This window comes from Monodelphis domestica, chromosome 6 (assembly GCF_027887165.1).
Source record: "Monodelphis domestica isolate mMonDom1 chromosome 6, mMonDom1.pri, whole genome shotgun sequence".
NCBI lineage: Eukaryota > Metazoa > Chordata > Mammalia > Didelphimorphia > Didelphidae > Monodelphis > Monodelphis domestica.
This window is the reverse complement of record NC_077232.1, coordinates 9,109,435-9,127,161: the sequence shown is the minus strand read 5'-3', so window position 1 is coordinate 9,127,161 and position 17,727 is coordinate 9,109,435. Positions and strand designations below refer to the sequence as shown.

The 17,727-nt window shown below is 58.7% G+C and overlaps 1 protein-coding gene across 24 annotated transcripts in view; it reads right to left on the bottom strand.

Annotated features, from left to right (window-relative positions):
* LOC103103990 (neurexin-2) overlaps positions 1 to 17,727 on the bottom strand; it is a 125,946-nt gene that overhangs the window by 43,854 nt on the left and 64,365 nt on the right. For 20 of the 24 annotated variants that reach the window (XM_056801489.1, XM_056801497.1, XM_056801494.1 and 17 more), the window contains one exon: positions 6,093 to 6,274. In XM_056801489.1, the coding sequence (XP_056657467.1) occupies positions 6,093 to 6,274 (182 nt within the window). Of the gene's footprint in view, positions 1 to 6,092; positions 6,275 to 12,761; positions 13,835 to 17,727 lie in introns of those variants that run through there. The other 4 variants (XM_056801508.1, XM_056801507.1, XM_056801511.1 and 1 more) reach the window with 4 other exon arrangements.

Genomic DNA, 17,727 nt, shown 5'->3' with positions numbered 1-17,727 from the left:
CCATCCATCCATCCATTCTTCCTTCCATCCATCCTTCCATCCATCCATCCATCCTTCCATCCATCTATCCATCCATCCTTCCATCCATCTATCCATCCATCCTTCCATCCATCCATCCATCCATCCTTCCATTCATCCTTCCATCCATCTATCGATTCTTTCTTCCCTCCATCCATCCATCCATCCATCCACCCTTCCTTCCATCCTTTCTTCCATCCATCTTTCCATCTATACATCCATCCTTCTATCCATCCATCCTGCCTCCCATCCATCCATCCATCCTTTCATCCATCCTTCCTTCCATCTACCCATCCATCCATCCATTCTTCCTTCCATCCATCCTTCCATCCATCCATCCATCCTTCCATCCATCTATCCATCCATCCTTCCATCCATCCATCCATCCATCCATCCTTCCATCCATCCTTCCATCCTTTTATCCTTTCATCCTGACTTTCACTTGCAGCAGTCACAGTGTATTGGAGAGTTAAGCCCTGAGTTCAAGTCCTGCCTCTCACCTCACTACCTATGTGAATATGGGCAATCCCTGTGACCTCTGAGAGCCAATGAACAATGACATCATGATTTGTGTTCCTTCAGCCCAGCCCCCACCTGTCCTACAAGGAAAAGACTTTGTAAATGTAAAAGCTATGGGCACAAAGGGAGTTATCCCTCCTAATGGGCAGATTGGGGGTGGGGGCCTACTGGGATAACACGGTATATACACTGTCACAATAATAATGAGTGCTCGTCGCCTGTCACAAGGCAGCAGGTTGTCTTCCTTTGTTACAAGGCAGGAAGGCTTCCTCTCACGTGAAGAACGGAAAATGAAAAGCTCCAATTTTAAAGCTAGATGGAGACATGGTCGTTCATTGGGGCTCGCCACTGAGGCCAGGATCCTTAGCTCGGCTCCCCTCTCACACTAGCTGGTGGCTCCTGAGGCCTCCCTGCCCCCCTCCCCTGGCCCTGGGGCTTAAAGACTTGCTGCCCTGGGGTTTGCCAGGCTGCCAGGGGCCCAGGAGCTGAGAAGGAGATCAGAGCCCCCTCCTCCGCCCTTAGCCCTGCCCGCGTGCTCCGAGAGCAGAAGAGGCCGGGGAGGGGGTGGAGGGGTAAGACTTCCTTCCACCTGAACAACTTCACTCTCCTGCCAGCTTCCAGTCACCTAACTAGGTCACTGCTCTGCAGGGGAGGGAAGGAAGCTGTGTGTGGGTTCCCCCATTCCCCTGGGAGCAGGGGCTGTGGGAGGGCCCGTGGGCAGTTGGTGGGGGTCCGGGCTGGACACACAGGTTTGGAGAAAAAGCAGCAGATGGGCAGGGTCTTGCCCACCTCCTGGGATAAGGGGGAGGAGGGGCAGGAAGGGGGATGCTACTCTGGGCTTGGGGTGGGGGCCAGCAGGAGCCATGGCAGGCTCCAGGAGAGGAGAGCCTGCATGCGTGCCACACCAGTCTAAGATGGAGCCAAGCCCTAGAGATGAATCACTACTACCTGGCTTAGGGCTGACCCTTTGTCTCCCCCTATTTTCTTTCTCCCATCCTGTCTGAGGGGGTCTCTAGTCACTCTAGGACAGGCCCTCAGCCCGAAATCTGGACCATGCCTGCCTCTAGCCTCTCCCCATCCCGTCCCTCCAATCAGAATTAGCTGCCCTTTCCCTGTTGGACTTGTAAAGCCCTTTCTAATAAGCCCCCTCCTCCCTTTCCAGTCTCCTCATACCTCCCTCCCTCCCAGGTCCCCCCTGAGAGCCTCCGTGCTATTCCTAGCACAGGGAGTTAGTTGCACCTCCTAACTCTGGGCATTCTTTCTGACTGTCCCCCAGCCCTGGAACTCTCTCCCTCCTCATCTGCCCTAGCTCCCTAGGCTTCCTCTAAGGCCTAGCTTAAGTCCCACCTTCTACAAACCTTCCTAGATCCTCCTTAATCTGCTTGTGCCTTGTCATGCCATTATATATGAGCTCTATGAGAAAAGGGACCAACTTCCTCCTTTTTTTCTCTCTTCTTTTTCCTTCCTCCCTCCCTCTCTCTTTCTTCCTTCCTTTCTCCCTCTTCCTTCCTCCCTCCCTCCCTCCCTCCCTCCCTCCCTCCTTCCTTCCTTCCTTTCCTTCCTTCCTTCCTTCCTTCCTTCCTTCCTTCCTTCCTTCCTTCCTTCCTTCCTTCCTTCCTTCCTTCCTCCCTCCCTTCCTCCCTCCCTCCCTTCCTTCCTTCCTTCCTTCCTTCCTTCCTTCCTTCCTTTCTTCCTCCCTCCCTCCCTTTCTTTCTTCCTTCCTTCCTCTTCCTTCCTCCCTCCCTCCCTCCTCCTCCCTCACTCTCTCCTCCTTCCTCCCTTCCTTCCTTCCTTCCTTCCTTCCTTCCTTCCTTCCTTCCTTTCTTCCTTCCTTCCTTCCTTCCTTCCTTCCTTCCTTCCTTCCTTCCTTCCCCCTCTTCCTTCCTCCTTCCCACCCTCCCGTCTTTCTTTCCTTCTCCCCAACACTTAGCCCTGTTCCTTACTGATTCTGCTGCCCTCTCCAAGGCACAGAACTTTCCATCACAAGGCCTCCTGAGGGGAGCTCGTGGTACACCCCAATAGCAGCCTGCTGTAAGCAGTCATACCTCCATATACACAGTCATACACATCACCCACAAGAGCACCCCAATGCAGGCTAACGTCTCCCCCTCTTCCTCCTCCTATTACCGTGGCCCCCTCCCCCTTTCCACTTAAGAGAGAGGAAAAGCAACAGAGATAAGGCTTCCTCGGGTCACAGGGAGGTTCTAGGCTCTGACTGCATTGTCCCGAGACCCTCCATTGGTCCTGTCCCCCCTCTGGTCCTTAGAGCCTTCCCTCAGCCAGTGTAGGAGCTGGATTGGCCTCCCTGCTTGAACTTTTTCCTCCTAGATGCATTAAGATCAGGGAATCGGAGGCACTTCAGATAGTGTCATTGATAAATCTCAGGGACTGCAATGGGAAAAGCCCTGGATTTGAAGTCAGAGGATGAGTTCGAATGCTCCTGCTCCTTACTACCTCTGGGACCCTGGACAAGTTGCTACCTCCTCTCTGAGCCTCAATTTCCCCATCTGTAAAAGGATGGGATTGGACTAGCCCTTCCCCCCGGGCTCATCCAGCTCCAGGAGCTAGCCCTGAATTAGAATCTCCAGGGAGAAACCAAGCTGGGTGCAGAAAAGGCAGAGCGAAGGCCTTCCAGTCAGGAAGACCTGAATTCAAATCCTGCCTCTGCTGCTTGTTGGTACCTCCCTAAGGCTCTATTTCCCAGGCTGTAAAATGGGGCAGTGACCACGGCGGCTATTCCACAGAGCTGTTGTGAGGGTGGCGTCGATTATGTCAGTAAAATGCTTTGCAAACCATACAGCGTCATAAAAATGTTGGCCATGGTTGTCACAAGAACTGGGGGGCACCATGGCGCCTGGCTTCCCTTCCTCAGTATGGGAAGTCCGAAGGACAGCACCCTGGGCCACGGGCAAAGCTCGGAGGCCCTCTTGGAATGTGAGTGTCTTGAGGGCAAGAATTGGCGCTGTAACAGGGGCGTCCCTCTGGTGTCTGGCCTGGGGAGGGGGGAGCCCGCTGGCCATCCTCTGCTGGCCAGTGCGAGGCCCTGGGAGAATCGAGCCGGCTGGGGGAGGAGAAGGAGCCGCCCCACCTGTGGGGCAGCTGTGTTGTCCATCCCTCCAGAGCCCACCCTCAGATTTTGGCTGAGGCTGTCCCAGGTGCCAGGATGACCCACGGCAGCTCCAGATTCCCAGCATTCAGCTCAGTGCATACAGGAGGGCTTTAATAAATGCTTAGCCGATGTGGTTGGATTGAGCAGGGTTGGCCAAAGGGGTTAAGGGTCAGAGGGCCTCAAAGCCTCGGGTCTGGGAAGGCACTAACCCTGCACGTCTAGGACTGGAAGGTTTGCAAAACCCCGGGCTCCCCTCGGGGTCCCAGCCCCTCGCAACAACCCTGCGGGCGGCCCCACGGACAGGTTTTACTCTGCCCATTTTACAGATAAAGAGACTGAGACTCCACGAGGGGAAGTCCTTGCCCAGAGCTCAGTCAGCTGGGGAGGTGGGAGGCCGGATTCCTGGGTTCCCAGGGAGAGCGTCGCCTCTCCAGCCGTGAGCTCTGGGGGAGACAGTTCCCCAGTGCGGCTCCTGACGTGAAGTCAGTTGTCACTTCTGTTAAAGTCATTAATTCCTAATTCCCCAATTACCTCATTAGGCAGCGGTGGGGAGAGCGGGCCGCTCCTACAGCAAATAATTATGGGAGTCAAAATTAATTTGGCAAAGTGGAGCGACGCTTTATTAGAAACGTCAAATTGCTTTCCTCTTATTTCACTGCCGCCTCCCTGCTCTCCCAGAGCAGCTAATGAAGCCGTCGTGGGAGCCGATGTGTCACTGGGGGGGGGGGGGGTCCCTTCAGCTACCCCTCGGGAGGGGACCCAGGCGTTCTGCCTCCCTCAGGCGCTCCCCACTTTGGGATGGCTCCCCTGTGCCCCTTCCCTTCCCCTGCCATCTTTAGCCCCCCACCCTAGCCACTCAATTAGCAGCTCACCCCCAGCCCCATAAGGAAGCCTATGGGAAAGCCGAGGGTCACCTGGGAATCAGCACAGAATCAGTGCTTGCTGACCGACTGACTGACTGACTACTGACCTAGAGGGATGGATGAGAGAAATCACTTTCTTCTTCAGGACCAGGGGAATCTACTAGCCCTCCCAGCCCCTCTGGGCACCCAGAGTCCCACCCGGAGGTCAGCCATGGAGCTATAACATGCACACACTCAGGAAGGCACCCCTGGGTTCACCCACACACACACATACACCATGACCGGTTAGACAGTCTATCACAGGACCACATTGGCAGTGATGCACACACTTGGGACGCCCCTCCACAGAGGCTCACAGATTCTCCCCCCTCTCTCTGTTTCTCCCTCTCCCTCCTGTTTCTCTCTGTTTCTCTCTTAATCTCTCTCTCTCCATCTCTGTCTCTCTCTCTTTCTCTCTCTCCATCTTTCACACACACACACACACACACACACACACGCCACCCCTTCCCCCACCCGTTTCCTCCCATGAGCCCTCAGATTCCTCCCTCAATTCAGCTTCTTCATCTTTCCCCCTCCCTTCCCCTTCCAGCTCCCAGCCTAGTTTGCATCAGCTGCTACTGCCTGCCCAGTTCCACTCTGACCACAGGACCATCTTCTCTTCCTTCTCCTTTCCTATACTGCCCTGGCTGTTGAGAACATTGGATCCAACAGTGTTGCACAAGGAGGATTGGACTTGGAATAAGTAGGATTCAAATCCCACCTCTGGCTTTTGCCGACCTCATGACACTGGCCATTTCATCTGAGCCTCACTTTCCTTCTCTGTAAAATGGGAATAAGGCCTCCCCTCCGCAGGCTGCAGGGATGCTAGGTCCCTTGGGATGACATAGCTGCAGTTGTCAGGTGCCTGGGAGCAGGAGGGGGCCTTTTCTGAGAGTTCTTCTGAGAACCCAGGAGTCTGAGGGTCAACTGGAAGGGCCTTTCTAGGGCACATAGTCCAAGCCCCGCCTCCTCCAGGGGAGGGGCTTCCTGTCCTCGGACCGTCCACCTCCCATCTAAGACCAGGGCCTGGGCCAGGAGTCTCCAATGAGGCAAAGGCAAGGAACAAGTCAGGGGTGGAATCTGGGCTCAGCAGGATCCATTTTGCAGATGAGGCAGTTGAGGCTTAGAGGAATGTCACCCAGCAGGAGCCAAGGAGGTCTTGTCTGGGGTTGGGGAAAACCGAGGGAATCGTGTTTGGGGGCTGAGGATCCTGGACCGAACAGGATTTCAAGGCGTGTGCCGAGCTCAGCCCCCGGATCAATGGCGCCACATTTGATGCTGGGCTTGGACTAAGGCCAGAGGGGGCAGACCGGAAACGCTGGACAGCAGCCCCTCATTCCTCAGCGGAGGAAACAAAGGCCAGCCAGAGTCCAAGGTCCAGCGCGCCTCATGCCCACTCATAAGCCGCCAAGCCAAGACTCGAACCCACTCCCTCCCCCCTGGGCTGGGCCCTTGGAGGCTTCCCCGAGGGCGCGGCCAGGCTTCAGAGCCTCGGGGCAGCAGGGGGAGGAGAGGAGGGAAGGGAGCCCCGAGTGTGTCCTTACGATGTGCAGCTGCAAATAGTCCCCGAGGCCGGAGGCGCTGTCCACGCGCACCAGGACGGCGCTGCGCTGGTGAGTGCTGAAACCCACGGCCAGGCGGTCCATCCGCGTGCTGGGCCGATCATTGGGGGGCCACGTGTAGGTGATGAGCGCCCCGCCCTTCCCAAAGATGTAGGTGGTCCCGGCTGTGGAGAGAGAAGGAGGGAGGGAGACCCTGGGTCAGCGCGGCAGGGCCCGGGGGGCTGACAGCCGCGGCCTCGTTTTAGTTCCAGCCAAGGAGAGCGGAGAAGGCGGCCCCGGAGGCGGAGGGTCTCCAGGGAGGGAGCGGAGCCCGGGCGGGAGGGGGGGGGGCTATCCAAGGTGACATTGCGGCGGGGGGGGGGGGGGGGGTCGGGGAGGCAGGTGTGTGCGATCCCAAGAGGCCCAGCCAGCTGCAGGGCGCCAGGGGGCTTTGTTCGGCTCTGACTCATAGGCCACACAGCCAGCCTCCCTCCCAGCTTGGCCAGCTCTGCCCGCCCCCTCCCCGCTGGCTTGGCCCACCCTGTGCCAGGACACCTGGCCGAGCTCCCCTCCCCAGCCAGCGAGGCCCTTTGTCTCCGGGTCTCAGAGCCGGGAAGCTCTGCCTCCGCTCCCCCCAGGGCAGGTCGGGGCTTGAGGCTTCTCTGGCCGCTGGGGAGCCACGGCCAATAGGGGGGGCAGAGAGGCGGCCGGAGCTGTGAGGCTGAGGCTCCCCCGCCCCCACCCCACCTCTCCCTCCCTCTCCTCTGCACCATCCGGCTGCCGGGGGCGGGTGTGAGGTCCCTAACGATCAAGCCCCAAAATAAACCCCATTAGCTGCCATGCTCCCTCCTGCGGCTGCCTGGGCTCTCTGGGGTGGGGGGATGCCCTGGTTATGCTCAGGGAGGCCTGACTAGGCCAGGGGCGCCCCCAAAGGGAACCATCTTTGATCCTTGGCCCATGATGGCAGCAGATGAGAGTCATAAACTGTCTAATTAAATAATTAGTCTTTGATGGCTCTCTAAGGGGCCCTGGGGGGGGGGGGGGTGGCCGGGCAGAGTGGATCAGAGGAGGGAGACCCTACTGATCTGATCCAGGCCAACAAGGGTGGAGCAAAAGCCTCAGGCCGGACCCAAAGGGGCCTCTGGGAAGGCAGGAAAGAAAAGCTAAAAGCCAAAGGGCAGCAGCTGCTCCAGCTCCAGTGGAAAGTGCCCCCAGGGAGCATGGAGCTGGCTTGCACCCTGGGGTCCGGGCACCACAGGTGAGGGCTCCCTGCCCCCCCCCCCATTTGTAGCACAGAATGGGACCCTGAGAGCCCCTGGAAGGACCGTGCTGGGGGAGGAGCCTGGAGTGGCTGTCTGCATTCCCACTCCCAGCATGCCCCCAGCTAAGATGGAGGCCTGGCTACAGCCGGTGACCCTGGTCCCTCTGTGCTGCCACCACCCGAGTCTGGAGGCCAGCAAGGGGACAGACAGCAGGGAGGAGTGGGGAGAAGAGGCCTCCGCTGGTAACAAGCCCCTCAGCTCCTCTCACTGCAGCACGATGGAAAAGCAGCTGTTTCCATGGCAACCTTAATATCCAGAGTCCTCCCTCTCCCTCCACTCACACACTGCAAGTCCAGCATGGCAGGGAGGGCTGGGCCTCCCCCAAGAGCCTTAGCTCCTACCCCTCTCCCAGTGGACAGCTCAGACGCCTTCCTGGCCTCCTCTAATCCTGTGGTGTCCACAGTGGGATTGGGAGAGCCCCCCATCCTCTCTGGTCCTCCTCTGAGCATCCCCCAAACTGGGGAGAATGCCCCTTTCCCCTGTCACCCTGGGGCCCCGGAAACCTCAGCTCAGAGCCCGAGCAAGATGGGGCACTCCGAAGGCACCCGAGGCCCACCCAGGCCTGGACCAGAGCCGGGCCCTGCCATGTGGCCTCCCCGCCTCTGCCACGATAGCGACCCAAAGCCCTACACAGCCCCCACGGCCCGGCCCCTCTCCTGGGGCGCTGGGAGAGCCGGACACACCCAGCTCCACACAAAGAAAGAGCTCCCAGCCACAGACCCCAGCACACACGTGCTCAGACAACTGTCCGGGCAGACCCAGAGATCCGTTTGCAAGTGAGAAGTGCCAAGCCAGGGCCAGCCCTAGAGCCTGAGACAGGGAGGGAGACCCCCCTCCACAACACACACAGGGCACAGCCCGTCCCTCCGGCTTCACTCCTCTCCTCCTCCACCCTTGGCCGGGGGTCCTGAACCCCCCCCTCAGGCCGGTGCCAGCAAAGCCTCTGAAGTACTCCTGCTGCAGTAGCTTCATGATGCCAGGGCGGGGCCCATTAAAGGCGAGGGGCGTCTGTCACATTGTGGGGGGAAGAGATGAAGGCTGGCTGTTCCCGCGGGGGCCACCCATCGCACCATATTCCAGAGGAAGAGACAAAGTCAGCGTGATTTCCCACCTACTCCCTCGTGCCAGGCTTGGGACAAGCTCAGGCTCTCGCCTCGCCCTTAGAGGATGTCCCGTGGCTTAAAGGCAAGGAGAGTGTGTGCCAGGGCGTGTCTACACAGAGACCCCTGGATTAAGCCCCCCCAGAGACCCCCAGGCGAGTTCTGCCCACTCTCCAGGCCCAGAGGCGCAGCCCATCTACCACTCCAGCTGAATGGCCAGCCATGCCCAGAGCCAAAGCCCTGGCGAAGCCCGGATCTATGCAGAGTTCCTACCAAAGACCCAGCACACCCGGCACCTCCTTGATCTAGAGCCCACATTCCTCCAAGAATAGGCAGCCGACCTCGTGAGCTGGAGCACCCTCCCCACCTTCTGCCCAAGCGGCCCCACAGCGCATACATTCACACCAGCCCCCCAGGAGCTAGTCTGCTGACAGCAAGGGGACAAGGGCTCCCAGGAGCCTTCCTGGACCAGAAGTCGCCCAGCCATCGGCGCACCTTCTAACCTCAGCCACTCGCCCGCTTGCCCCCTTGTCCACACACCCCTGGAAACCAGCTCCCCAGCCACGGCCTCCCAGAAGAGCCGGCCTTTCCGACTGCAGAGGGCAGGGTCCTACCCATCTCCCCCATCGCAGCCAGGTCCCCTGAGCATTAGGCCTCTGGGACCTCCAACCCCAGAGGGGATCTCTGGGTGGCTAGTGCCCTCCTTCCCCAATCCAGGGAACCATCTGTGTAGCCTTGTACTCTCTGGACCCCCCCCCCCCACTGAGGCACGAGCCATGCCACAGCCAGCCAGGACCTCTGGATGTCCCTGAGGCAGAGCCCAGCGGAGGCTACTTCTTTGAAGAACGGCAATGAATGAGGAAGGGGGAATATGGGGGTCAAAGGAGGCCCTCTGCCCAGGTGAGGTGCTCTTCCTCCTCTGGAGCCACCCTCCCCCCATCCTTAGGACCCAGGGGTGCTAGATCTCCCCATCCTCCAAATCAGCAACAAGAACATGAAGCAGCTGCCAGCGAGTGTCTGGCAGGTCAATACAGGTGTTATGTAACTGGAGAAAAGGGTGGGGATGGAGGGAGCAAATCTGGGAGGGGGACAAAAGGGGAGAGTAAGGAAGAACGCATGGGGGGGATGAAAGGAGGAGAGGAGAGGAGAGGAGAAGAAAGGGAGCAGAGAAAGAAGAAAGAGAGGCTCAACAAGCAGCACACTCATGGAGATTTCCCACACTGTAATGTGAAACCCTCTGGCTCATCCCAGGAAGGGCCAGGATAGATAGAAGGGAAGCCTGACCTATTTTGGTAAAGGCCTCCCAGACCAGCTCATCCTTTCATCCACTGGGGTGGAGTCTCAAGTGAAAGGTGGTAACTTAGTTAAGGCTCAATCCAGAACAGAAGCCTTGGTTTTCATGCCCCCAGTGGGCTCTCTCTCTGTCTCTCTGTCTCTGTCTCTGTCTCTGTCTGTCTCTCTCCTCCCTTTTTAGTATTCCTTCATCTCCTCCAGGGCCTCCCTCCTCTAGAGCTTTCTTCTATCCCCCAGCATCTTCCATTTTCTCGATCTTCTTTTGATTTCTTGACTTTCTTACTTCCATCTCACCATCTCTCTTCTGTCTCTTCTTCCAGGTAACCATGTGATCTGGGCAGGAGAAACAAGCCCCTTCTCTTCCCTGGGCCTCAATGTTTCCAGCCCTGAAAATGAAGGTGCTAATACCCTGGTTCTCTCCCCTTTGGCTCTCCCAGCTCTGGGTACCTTTGCTCTCACTTCCCTCAATCTTCTCATTCATCCTGGCCCACCACCCCCATTTCCCATTCAGGACTTGCTTCCAAGATCCTTGGGGTCCCCCCTCAAATGCCTGGCTTCCTGCCCTCCATCCCATCCCATCCCATGCTGTTCTCCCTACCCACGCTCTTCCTTCTCCAAGCCAAGAAGCCTGGGGTGTCTACTGGGCCATTCTGAAGACCATAACTGGTCATGGAAGGAACAGATTCCACCAAGGAAGGAGAACTGGGTTGCAAAGTGGGAGAAAAGAATGAAATTGGGGGTAGAAGATAAGGGAAAAGATGCAAAGAAAAGGCAATGGGAGCAGAAGAGCAAAGGAGAGGAAGGAAGCACATGGGAACCTGGAAGGACAGGAGATATGGGGCAGAGAGGAGGCAGAGTGACAAAGGAGCAGGGACTTCAAAGGGGGGGATGATGGAGGAATGAGCAAGGTGGGGACCCTGAAGATGGAGAGAAGGAGAAACCAAGGAAACAAAAGTAGAAGAAAGAGGAAGGAAGGACAGACATGGAGGTGGGAAAATAGGGAGAGGACAGCGGAGAGCAACAGAGATGGGACAGTTGGGTGAGGGAAGCATAGATTTGGTGAGAAAGTAGATGCACAGAGATGGAGTCAAGAGGGGCCAGAGAGGAGGCACAGAGATGGGGTAAGAGTGAGAGTCAAGGAGATTTGGGCGAAAGAATACAGTGAGAGGGTATGAGGGGACCCAGAGATAAAGGAAAGGTGGGACAGGGTGTAAAGAGAGATGGGAGATGAGGGGAGCATGGGATAGGCATTGTGAAAGGTTAGAGATGGAGAAGGAACAAGGGGACAGAGACATGGGGAGGGGTGTGTGTGTGTGTGTGTGTGAGGGGCAGAGAAAGGAGAGGGCAAGGACAGGAGTCAGAGGATTGAGAGGAGACAAATGAGGGGAGAAGGCCCAGAGATGGTGAAGGGGGACAGAGAGGGAGTGAGAGGACAGTGAGATGGGAATTGTGATGATGGGGAGTTCCATTCAATGGGGGCCAGAGATGTGGGTGTAGGGACAGGGGGCAGAGATGAAGAATGAAAGAGAGACAGACAGGGAAAGGAAGAGAGAAGAGGAGGGGAAGAGAGAGCACAGAGATGGAGGAGAGATTGGAAAGATGGAAGTGAGATAGGAGTGAGGAGGGAGAATTGGGGAGGCAAAGATGGAGAATGGCAGAGGGAGAGGAGAGGAGACTGAGATGGGGAAGAAAGGGTACTCAAATGGAAGAGAGGGGGCAGAGATGGAGGAGGGCCAGAGACAAAGAAAGAGGGAGAAGTGACAGGGATGGAGCAGAGAGGGGACCGAGATGTGGTGAGTGAGAAGGGGCAGAGGATAATGGTGCAGGGGGCCCGGAGGTGGAGAGGACAGATGAGGATGTGGACGGGATTGTGAGAAGACAAAAGTGGTACCAAATGGGGGGACCAGAGAGCAGTCATTACTAAGGCTGGGAGGAGAATGAGGAATTAAGGGAGAAGGCAGGATTGACAGGAAGGCACAAGTCCGAGGCTCGGAGGGAGAGAGCTGGGCTGAGGGTCCTCAAGGCACAGTCTGGGATGGGCAGAAATGGGGGCCTGAGTAGAATAGAGAGGGGGGGTCAGCATAGGGAAGAGAGAAGAACTGAAGAGAAAAGGTAGAACTAGTAGGGTGGGAGGATGGGGAGAGGTCTGGGAGACCCAAAATTGGGGTAAAGGCTGGCACTGGGGACGCCTGGGCTAAGGGCACCACCAGTGGGAGGGGAAAAGAGCCGGAATGTGGGGAGAAAGGGGACGCTGAGGAGGGGATGAAGGACCGGGGAGGGAGGGAGAATGCCTCCCAGATGTGGGTGAAAGAACTCCAAAGGGGTGCTGCATGAGGTCAGAGAGACGGGCCCCAGAAATGGGAGAGGATCAGAGCCAGCATAAAGGAGTGGTCAGAGAGGGCTTCCAGGGGGCTCTGGAAAAATGGAGATATGGAAGAGGTCAGAGATGAAGGATAAGGGAGGTGAGGTATCCCAGGAAAGGTCCCAGGGACTGCCGGGAGAAGGGGTGTCCCAGGGGTCAAAGACAGGGATGAGAGGATCCGAGAAATGGGTGCATAACAGAAGCAGGGAGAGCAGGCATGAGCGGGAGGGAGGGATGTGGGTGTGAAGAAGCAGGGAGAAATGGGGCTGAGGGGTCAGCCTGAGGATGTGGAGAGCGCCAGTGGGGGAGGAGAAGGAAGATGGAGGCCAGGGAGGCAGGCGATGGGGAGAGGGGCAGGCAGGGAGGCAGACCGAAGGGGATCGGAAGCGGTTCAGGGAGGTGGCGCCCGCGGCTGAGAAGCCAGGCTAGGAGCTCAGGGTGAAGGGAGGCAAGGACGGACGAGAGCGACATGGGGGTGTGAAAGGGAAGAGATGAGGAGCGGAGCGGAGGGAGGCAGGAACGAGAGCCCGGAGAGCCCGGAGAGCCCGGCAGGGGCGAGGCCGGAGAAGGGGCTGGGGAGGAGAGGGCCACTTACCGTGCCCGCCCCGGGTGAGGAAGGGCATGCGGTTGATGGCGATGGGCACGGTGCCGTGCTTGCTGTGGAAGTGGTGGACGTGGTGGGTGGTGCTGAGGCTGGAGGAGACCCGGGCCCCGTCGCCCTCGCCCGCCCCCAGCAGCAGCAGCAGTAGCAGCAGCAGCAGCGCCAGGGCGGGGGGACAAGGCGGGCACCCCCCGGGCCCTGGGCCCCCGGGGGGCATCTCGGCCGCTGCCACCTCACAGCCCCATGGCCGGGGGCCGGCGAGGGGGGGCCTCCAGGCCCCGGGAAACCCCCCTCCCGCTCCGAGCCCCGACAGGGGGGAGGGAGGGGAGACGGTGAAGGGGACCAGATCCCGATCCTCGAGCTGGAATCAACGGAATCAACTGGATCTCGCCAGGCTCCGCGGGGCGGCGGCAACGTCAAGGTCCAGGACGCCTGGGTCCATCGCGGGGGGAGCTAGGGGTCTCCCCGCATTTCCTTCTGGCGAAGGGAGGGGGTCGTCAAAAGCCAGGGGGAGCGCCCGGGGGAGGGGGCATGGTGCCGGGGGTGGAGAGACTCTGGGAGCGGGGAGGAAGAGCGGGCGGAGGAGGGGCGGGGGGGGGGGGGGATCCTGCGGAAAAAGCAGAACCCGGAGGAGAGAAGGGGAAAGGGGGATGGGGAAGAGCGGCGGGAGAGAAGAGGGCCGAGGAAGGGAGGGCCCCCGGAGGCGCCCCCGCTCCCAGGCCGCGGGGAGAGAGCCCCCCCAAAGGGGGGAGCAGCGGACCAAGGAAGGCTCCGAACCGGCCTGGGGCTGGGGCTGGAGGTAGGGCTGGGGCCGCCCGCGGACGAAGAGACTAGAGGAGGGAGCGGCCCCCTCCCCCGGGGAGGAGGGGGGGGCAGGGACCAGGGGCAGAGGAAGGAGGAAGAGGAGGGGAAGGGGCGAACCCAGGGATTAGGGAGGGAGAGGAGAAAGGGAGCGCGAGAGAGATTCCGGCGGAGGGCTGGAGGCAGCGGAGTGTTGCTGCAGAGACGGCTGGAAGGGGAGAGAGAGGGAGAGGGAGCGAGCAAGAGAGCCAGGGAGCGCGGGAGGGAGGGAGGGAGGGAGAGAGAGAGGGAGGGAGGGAGGGGGCAGGGCGGAGGAGGGACTGCGCCGCTCCCAATCTCCGGGCGGCGCTGGGCAGCAACTCTGGATGCTAGATGCGCCTCTCCTCTCCTCTCCTCTCCTCTCCCCTTCCCTCTTCTCCTCTCCTCTGCTCTCTTCCCCTCCCCTCCTCTGCTCTTGGCCCCCCTCCCTCTCGGGTCCCCTCGGTAGCACTCTCTCCCTCTCCCCCTCCCCCTCCCGATCAGGGGCCCTGCTGAATAATTGAACAGGGCTGATGCTGCCCAGCTCCTGCCTCCGCCCCTCCCCTTCCTCCTCCTCCTTCCCCTCTCCCCCCAGATCCGACCATTCCTCCCCTCCCCTCCCAAACAAGAACACCTCTCCTCCCCCCACCCCCATCCTTGGCCACGCGTGTGCAGCAAGCCAGCCTCCGCCATGCACGCGTACACACACCCTGGGCTGTGGGCACAAGCTGGCGTGCACACACGAAGAGGTGAAGGCTGTGTGCACGGCGTGCACCCCCACGTGCAGACCTGCACACCCAGGTGTGGCCCTGCCCTCCAGGCCCCGCAGTATTCCTCGTGGTTCCTGGCCCGCACTTGGGATCACCGCCATCACACACCTTGGCATGGGGGGGGGGCAGGGAGCCAACGTCCCACAGGTGGGGGTTCTGCTTCCCTGGGGGTGCTGGGCCCCGGTTTTCTTCTGTACTGGCACAGTCTGGCCACCCAGGCAATCCCCACCTCCCATCTACCTTTGAGTCAAAGTCCTCGGGGCAGCACCTTCGCCAGGTCAGGCTTCTGCCCAGTGTGGCTGATCCTCACCAACTCCCTAAAGACATCCATCCACAGCTGGGAGGCTCCCCACCTAGAGGGGATTCTCTTACCCTGCCCTGGGCAGCCCAGGGAGGACCCCAGCAGAGCCTGCCCAAAGCTCCCCCCCCCCAAGCCTCTCCCCTGCAGAGAGCTCAGAGAATGGCAAGACTTTAGGACCCAAAAGGCCCTCAGAGGGCATCTCGCCCAGCCTCCACACTGGGGGGCAGGAGGCTTAATGAGAAAGCAGCCCACCTGTCCCTCCCTAACAAAGGTCCCCACCCTGAGGTGCCAGCAAATTCAATGGGGGACTCCATGGATCATCAGCCAGGCACACAGAGGTAAACTGAGGTCTGGTTACACTGAGGGACTTCACAGAGCTGGTAAAGGGGGGAAGTGAATTCCAAACTGGACCGGCTGGCTCCAAACACGGGAGTGGGTGTCTGAGGAGAGCAGTTGCTGTCCGTTCCCACGCCCTCACTGTTACTGAAGGCTAGTGGGCAGCTCCCACCCCCCCTACTTGAAGAGAGAGAGTGGGGGGGGGGACGGACAGACAGAGAGAAAAAGAGAGAGACAGAGGGAGAGAGACAGAGAGGGAGAGAGAGAGAGGGATGGGGGTGGGAGGGACAGACGGACAGAGAGAAAAAGAGAGAGACAGAAAGATAGGGAGAGAGAGAGAGACAGAGGGAGAGGGAGGGAGGGACAGACAGAGAAAGAGAGACAGAGACAAAGAGGGACAGACAAACAGACAGACAGACACACACACACACCCAGAGACACACACAAAAAGCCAGAGAGAGGGAGGGAGGGACAGACAGAGACAGAGATACACACAGAGAAAGAGAGACACAGAGAGAGAGAGACACACACAGAGAGAAAGAGACACACACGGGGGGGGGGGGGGGGAGGGGGGGGAATAAAAGAAATGAGCCTGAGGAAGGGAGGGAGGAAGAAAAAAGGAGAGAGGATGGAATGGGTGGAGAAGAGCCAGTAGGGGCTGTTTTCTTTTTTATCGATTTCAAATTCATTTTGGAGAGGGGAAAAAAGACAAAAAGAGCCCCGCGAGGAGCACTCTCCTCCACCCGGTGCCCCAACGGAGGGGAAGCCCCTGAGCACCCAGTTCCACCTAGGTCTTCTGGGTTCTCAGCCTGCAGAAGCTGGTACCCTGAGATGTAAAAAGGCTGTGTGGGTGGAGGGAAGGAAGGTGGGGGGAGAGGAAGGGAGTCCCAGCCCCCCCCTCCCTCAGTTACTTCTCGGAGGAGGATGAGCCCCCGAGGGTGGGAAGGAGGGCGGGAGTGGACCACGATTCGGTCCTGCCCTCTCCCCATGGGCCACCTTCCTCTTCCTCATCCCCAAGGCCTTGGGCTCTGGGATATTGACTGACACAGCTCAAAGGAGCCGCCAGCAAATTTATGGCCCCGGAGGGAGGGAGGGAGGGAGGAGCCGGTGGTGAGAGCAGAGGAAGGGGAACCGCCTGGAGGCCAATCAATACCAGTGAGTGGGAACCGGAGGAGAGAGACTGGGAGGGGGGGAGGAAGAGGAAGGAGCGGGGTGGTAAGAGCGCCTGAAGGGAAGACAGGGGAAGAGACGTCCTGGGAGTAGATTCCGAGATTCGGAGAGCGGCAGAGACAGAGGAGGAGAGAGGCTAGGGGAGACCTAAAGGAGGTCAGAGAAGGAGAGACAGCTAGGCAGACACCCAAAGAACCGAAGCGCCTGCGGGAGGATGGAGACCGAGAGAGGCAGCGAGCATGCCCAGATGGGTGTGTGTGCGAGCGGGAGGGGTGGGGGCGGGGCTGTAACCCAGTCCCAATCCCAGCTTTAGGATTGCGGCTCCGGATGCTATCAGCGCTTTCTCTCACTCTTGTTCTCTCTGGATGCCTCAGTTTCTCCCTCCCTGGGGAGAAGTAAATGTGCGCCTCCACGAAGCTGAGCCGCAACCCCCCACCCGGCATTGGGAGCTTCCTGCCTGGCCAGTCCCAGAGGAGCCCAGGGCTGCTTTCAGTCAACACGTCTACCCCAGCTCCTTTCCCAGTCACAACTGGTCCCACTCCCTTTCCTTAAAAGACCCCCGTGAGCCGGACAGTCCAAGAGGGACCAAGGTCCAACTCCCACCTCCCACTGGTGCCAGGTGACCATGGCAAGGTCACTAGACCTCCCTGATCCTCAGTTTCTTCATCTGTAAAATGAGGACAATACCACCTCCCAGGACTGTGGTGAGGCCAAATGATGCTGGCAAAACCTTAAAAAGTCCGTTTCCTTATCTGTAAAATGGAGTAACTGGACTAGATGGCTGCAAAGGTCCCTTCCAGCTCACACCTCTGAATCCGAAGCCCATTTACTAGTTAAGGAAATTCTAGCTCAGAACTTGGCTGGGTCACAGGGCTAGCAGGAGGTCTAGAAGGCCCTGAATTCTCTCCTGTGACCTGCTGTTTCCTGCCCCCAGGTCTTTGCACTGGAGCAGCCGGCCTTGCTTCCCCTAGTAGAAGTCCTCACTTCCCTCAAGACTCATCTGGGATGCCACCTTCAGCATCGTTTCCATATCTCCCCCCAGCCCAGCCCTGCCCAAGCACTAGCGAGGGCCCTCCCTCCTAAAACAGCCTGATATTTTTTCTTTTTTTTTCTTTTAACCCTTTACCTTCCATCTTGGAATCAATACAGTGTATTGGTTCCAAGGCAGAAGAATGGTAAGAGCTAGGCAATGGGGGTGAAGTGATTTGCCCAGGGTCACACAGCTGGGAAGTGTCTGAGGTCAGATTTGAACCCAGGACCTCCCGTCTTTAGGCCTGGCTCTCCATCCACTGAGCTACCCCCAGCTGCCCCCTCAGATATATTTTCTATTTAGTCTCTATGCTTTTGTACACAGAGAGGCAACCGGGGGCAGAAAAACCAAATCCTAACCCCACCTTTTCATACCTCCTGACTTGTGTGACCTTGGACAAGTCACTTAACCTGCTAAAAATGGAAACCTCCTCACCTGGTGCTGATGAAGTGGTAAGTCAGATCCAATCCAAAGAAAAATCACTGTAGAGCTCTGTACATGCTATTTAACCTGATAGAATGTAGACTTCGAAGG